The sequence below is a fragment of the Chelonoidis abingdonii genome, chromosome 7, assembly GCF_003597395.2.
Source record: "Chelonoidis abingdonii isolate Lonesome George chromosome 7, CheloAbing_2.0, whole genome shotgun sequence".
In the NCBI taxonomy this organism is placed as follows: Eukaryota; Metazoa; Chordata; order Testudines; family Testudinidae; genus Chelonoidis; species Chelonoidis abingdonii.
The window spans coordinates 75,585,711-75,591,710 of NC_133775.1; the positions used below are offsets into that span (position 1 = coordinate 75,585,711).

Sequence of the window (6,000 nt, forward strand, 5' to 3'; positions counted from 1 at the left end):
AGGAGATTTAATAAAATATCCACTTTGAGGTTTCTTGTTTCCTGTGCAAGATCTGATGTTAGTCAGAGTTCAAGACAGGACACTGGACTAGTCACCACGAGTCCGATATCCTACCTTCCTATGAATGTGTACGTTTGTGTGGAAAGGAATATGTCCAGGAGTCTGTCCTGCCCCCATTGCTTTTCTGCTGGGGCGGGATGAGAGGAGTCACTATGGGGAGCTGCTCCCCCATCCACCCAACCCCTGTGCATCTGGACCCACCTCATACCCAGACTGCCCCGCCAAGCCTCACACCCTGCACCCAGAACCACCAATGACTAAAACTCACACCACAACAAACCTCATCCTCTGCATCTGGAGCCCTCCTGCATCCAGACCCCACAATCCCCACCTTCCTGCATCTGGACCTCATCCTGCACCCAGACCACCCCCCACACTTAAATCCCTACTCCAACAAGTCCCATCCCACATGCACCTGGACCACCCTCACTAGCTCCCCACATGCAGACTTCCACCCCACTGAACCCTATCAAGCCAGCACCCAGAGTAAGCCAGCGCCTGGACCTCCCCCAGCTGAGCCCTCCACACCCAGACACCACCCCCAACGAGCCCCAACCACCTTCACCTGGATCCTCCCCCAGCACCCTTTTGTGTCTGCACTCAGACCCCCCCCCATCCCCAGGCCCCTGTTCATCCAGATCTCCCTCACACCCAGATCCCCACCATCACCAAGCTCCTCACACAGAATCCTATCACCCCACACCTGGATCTCCCTTCACTAACTCCCTCCATACTTGGATCCTGCTGGGCTGAGCCTGCCTGCCTATATCTAGTGTGCTTGGCACAGAAGACCAGGGCCCCGGGGTGTTTCTGGGACAGTCCTGGTCCTTGCACTGTGTCAAAGTCGGGTGCAACTTTACTGTTGAGCCCATGTTGGCGGGGGAGGGGGGCAGTGCCACAGCTCACAGGGTGATTTACCTATATGCAGTCAGTGGCCTGTGCTCCCCACTGCCATGCTGGAGCCTCCACATTTATTTACTGACCAATAAAATTTGCTGAATTTTAAAATAGTGTGCAGAATTTTAATTTTTTTGGGCGCAGAAGACCCTCAGTATATAGAGCAGTATAAACAAGTCATTGTCTATATGAAATTTTAGTTTGTACTGACTGCTAGTGCTTTTTCTGTAGCCTGTTGTAAAAGTAGGCAAATAACTAGATGAGCTGACCTTGGAAGACCTCTGCATCCCACCAGGGGTACACATACCCCTAGTTGAGAACCACTGCCCTACAAGAAGTCAGACTCCTAGATGTTAACACACTGTTTTGATACATATGGTGGATCCCCAATTTTTCTTCCCTACTTTAAAAACAAAGACCCACAAGTATGACCCAGATCTTCCCTTAATACAACCATACTGAGATTGAGGATGGAGATTCTTTCGGTGTCTAAATTGTCTGACCATAGTAAGAATGTGCCCCCATATTCTTCCTCAGAGAGGATGATATGGAGCCCTCTTCAAGACTAAAGTAGAGATAATTGGATTGTGCAGTTTATATCAGACTACAACAATTAATTTCTGTTATTAATGCTTTAGGGGTTTTTTATGCTAAGGTTCTTGTCATGTATCTTTTGTGCAAAGGGTATATTATTTTATGTAAGGGTTATATTTAATGTGACAACCTTATTTCAACCCTGCTCCTGTATACACTGTAGTCCTGATGGCATCCTCTGTATAAAGGCAGATAATACATCACAAGATATGTTAAACCTGGATATCTTGCCGGTTTAGATAGGAACTCTGATAGCTACGCCCCAGCATTTTACCTGCTGTTGTAGCCGCAAGCCATGTGTACCATTGTTCATACAAAAGAATATGTAACAGAAGGTAAAGAGAGTTTAAGATGTCTGCAATAATTAAGAGTGACTGGAAGATCTCCACTACCAGGAGGAAAATATTAAGGTGTTGGGGTAACATCTGGAAGCGTACGTGGAGTAACATCTAGCACTTATTTAGGATCTTCCATTCAGATAAGACTTTACAAGTATTTCCTGAAGCTGGAGACTCCTGTGAGTTCGGTATTCCCATTTTAGAGATAAGAAAGTGGAGGCCAGTGCCACTATTGCCTATGAATGTGCATGCTAGATGCCTTATTACTCAGGCAGTACTTACTGTCATCTCCAACAGGCCCTGCTGAACACTGCGCTGGGGGATCACGTGCCAGGTCATTCAACTCCTAAAAAAAAGAATGGACGGACAGTTGATGTTTCACCTAATCCCAAAATCAAATCACATTTTGCATCTCACAAAAAACTGACAGTGGTACTTCAGCAGCACTTTTCCCTCAGTGGTGTGTTCCTAAATCTCAAATGGAACTTCATTTATCTGGTGAGGATCATTTCTTACTATGTGAAGTTAGTTTTGAAGTTTAATCAAAACCTGCACTTATGACATCAATCTTTTGCCCCCTGTAAGCAGTGCTGAACTAGCTTCGCTTTCAGCCAACATACCTAGAAGACCCCATGTTCCATCTTAGCCTTAAATTCCTTGCACTTGCATCTTCAGTTACTTCCCTTTAGACTGTTCAACTTTATTAATAAATTACAGATAGGATCTCAGACAACAGAGAAACTAATCAGGTCTGAAAAGTCTATTATCCTGCTTCAAGTTATTTCCATTTAGCTATTTGTGATTTTATAGTAAGGCATTATTAAATGTTCACAAAATTAAGATTGGTGACATTAAATCCCAATTTTTAAGCCTGGGCCATGTAATGAAGATGAAGTTAGGAATATAGCCTTAATCCATACCAGAACTCCCAAAAACCAGACCTTTACCCAAAGGTAAAAATAGCCTATGAATAGGGAAATGCAAGTTACCTGCATGCTTCTGCTGTAGTGATCAGCAGCTATTAGTTCAGTGTAGGAAGTAGCATTGGCCTGCTAAACTCAAGGTTGTGAGTTCAATCCTTGAGGCGGCCGCTTAGGGATCTGGCGCAAAAAATCAGTACTTGGTCCTGCTAGTGAAGGCAGGGGGCTGGACTCAATGACCTTTCAGGGTCCCTTCCAATTCTATGAGATATAGGTATATTCCCATATATTTTAAGGGGAGGGACAGTGGTTTGAGCATTGGCCTGCTAAACCCAGGGGTGTGAGTTCAATCCTTGAGAGGTTAATTTGGGAACTGGTCCTGCTTTGAGCAGGGGTTGGACTAGATGACCTCCTGAGGTCCCTTCCAACCTTGAATATTCTATATCATCTTTTTGCTAGCCTGTCCTCCTCCACTCCCACAGACTAGGGAAAGAATGTTATCAGAATTTGAACTTGTTATGCATGGAGTTGCTGAGGAGCATGTAGCACTCAATCTAAAAGAAAGTAGAGAGTGTGTATGTACTAAGTGCCCAACCAATGGAATCTCATTTTGGAAGTCTCATACTCCTATGGGCACTGGAGTCAGTGTTTCATGGTTCAGAACATTTGAGGAAATTTCAATCCAGTTTTAAGTAGCCACAGAATTTTGAACTTCAGTCTAGAACACACACACAAATCCTACAAGCTTCATGCTTTATGAAGATTTTCAAAAATGACTATTATAGATTTATATTTTATGTAAGTAATAGATTATCCCTGATAATCCAAATGTTAACAAGTTGGTCCCACTAGTTTTTCCCAGACATCTTACTGTGTTTGAGACACTTTCTCTTACAGTTCAGGATACTGGGGATTTAAGCAGGAAGCAGTATTGCCCAGTAGACAGAGCTACTGACTGGAACTCAGATGTGGGTTCTATTTCTGACTCTGCCACTGACATACTAGGTGACCTTGGGCCACTCATACTGCCTCTGTGACTCAGCTTCCCCATCTGTGAAATGGGGATAGATATTGACTTCCTTTGTCAAGAACTCAGATCCACTGAAGAAAGGTGCTATGAGCTAAGTGTTAGGTAGACTGGAGAGGTTTGTGCCAACAGGAGTTCTTGTTATAAGTTTCCCTGCATTTATTGAACTTCTTACTTTCAAGGTGTTATAAATTAGCTGTTTCGATGAAAGCATTAAGGTGAGTTTGAGAATCTTAGGTTAGGGTATTGTGCTTTATAGTTAACTTTTGGCAGCACTGACTCAATTGCCTAGAATGCTACATGAACATCATGAAGTTATTTTCCATTTGGAACATCTACCACATTTGAAACTTCTGCTCCTTCTTCTACCCAAGTCTGGAAAATTCAGAGATCCCAAGCCCCTACTGCTGAGAAAAATGCAGCATCTGACTCTCATATTGCTTTCTGGCTGACCAGCAAATTTGGGGAGAGGGACAGAGCTTCCTTTCCTCCTCACATCCAGGTGTTTATGCCTCCCCACTAGTTCAGTTATACCTCTGCTGCTTACAATTTTCCATGAAATTTACAGAATATAAATAACCTTTTGCTGAAGTATTGTTCAGGTTGTAACACCCAAGAATGAGTGGGAAAGAAGCAATGCCCAGGGAGCATTCACATGGAATCTCAGCTTTAAGAGCCTTCCACTGTTTGCAAGTTTCTGGCAAATTATAAGCATTTTGAGTTTTTTATCTAATCCATATTTTGACACTGGATTAAATGTTTAGCTACAAATGAACTGAAACCAGTCATCTAATAAATTAATAAATATTTGCATTAAACAGTCTCAAAGATTTAATTACAGTAACCTGTTTATGCACATTTTCTCTGTAAACGTCATTAGAATAGGTCTCTAAAATAAATCCTTTATGACTTAACTTCTACCTCCCATAGCACAGCCTGCTAGGGTTAGTACACAAGCCTTAAAAAGAGGCCTTGAATCAAAACTGAAAGTTTTAGTGGAGCCATTCTGGTTCTCAGTAGGACTAACCCACATTTGAATATCTATAGTTAGATCACCGACAGTGTTTGAGGCTTATGGGGAAACAGTGGTATTGAAGAGCAAGGATCAAGATAGTTAGCTGTTATGGGAAGAAAGTTTGCAATGTACATCTAATTAAGGATCAAATATACTCCTTAATAAAAGGAAGTGAAGTTTTATTTAGATTTACTTGCTGTTTCATTTCTGTACTGTGACTTTTCACCACAAGGATATCGTCTTGAGCTAGACAAAATGGGCAACTAAAGGCTTTTAGATCAGATCTTGTTCTTAGGTATTCCACAGTTTAAGTGCTTCCAAAATTGGATTAAGACAATCCTAGGCTGTATATACATCCCTACACAGGAAGCCCCATGGCTCCACTTGTGCTTGGGGCAGTGGTAGCTTGCAAAGATGATCTTTACCATCTGCTGGGGTGCCTACAACCACTTCTCATGCCAGGCTGAGGGGTCTCCAAGATGTGCTGCTCATCAAGTGAACTTGTGCCCATTCAGGAAAAGCGATGCTTCAGCCCCAGTCCACCCCAGCAAAAGGACTTGCACACCTCATAGGGCAGAGGTCCCTTCCCTGTCCCTCTATCTCCTTGACTGGACTGAACAGGGAGCAGCAGGCGCTCCAGCCAGCCTGAAGACAAGTGGTGGAAAACCCACTGCCTGTTGTCCTGTGCAAGAGAGGCCCCTTTTATGCACCACTACAGCAGAAGAATCAATGCTTGAATGGTATAGTGTTGACAGCCCTCAAATCAAGCCCCATAAGCATTAGTGGCTGCATGCCCCTGCCACCCTAACAGCAGCAGTGTCACCCAACTCTGCCCCAGCCACTTTAACTATAGCAGCAGCCCTCAAAGTCTCAAGTGGTAGCTAAGTGTCTGAGCCACCCAGGTCTCCTACACTGCAGACTGCTCTGATGCAAGCACTGGGCTCTGTCCACACCACTCAGGCTGTATGTAATGATACCCCATGATCCCAGTCCCAGAGTGGACCCTAGGGGTCAATACAATACTGACTATCTCACTTTGAAATAGATATTAACTCCAAAGACTAAATAAAGACTGAGATACCTTTAAAGTGACAGGGGATCTATAGCACGATGTCAAGTATCAGAGGGGTAGCCGTGTTAGTCTGGATC

At 43.8% G+C, this 6,000-nt stretch overlaps 1 protein-coding gene across 2 annotated transcripts in view; it reads right to left on the reverse strand.

Annotated features, from left to right (window-relative positions):
- UBE2D2 (ubiquitin conjugating enzyme E2 D2) overlaps positions 1-6,000 on the reverse strand; it is a 56,594-nt gene that overhangs the window by 37,543 nt on the left and 13,051 nt on the right. Inside the window, exon 2 of one of the 2 annotated variants that reach the window (XM_032777699.2) lies at positions 2,172-2,235. The exons of the other annotated variant lie outside the window; for it this stretch is intronic. Coding sequence (XP_032633590.1) covers positions 2,172-2,235 — 64 coding nt within the window. The remainder of the gene's footprint in view (positions 1-2,171; positions 2,236-6,000) is intronic. 2 annotated transcript variants of the gene reach the window in all.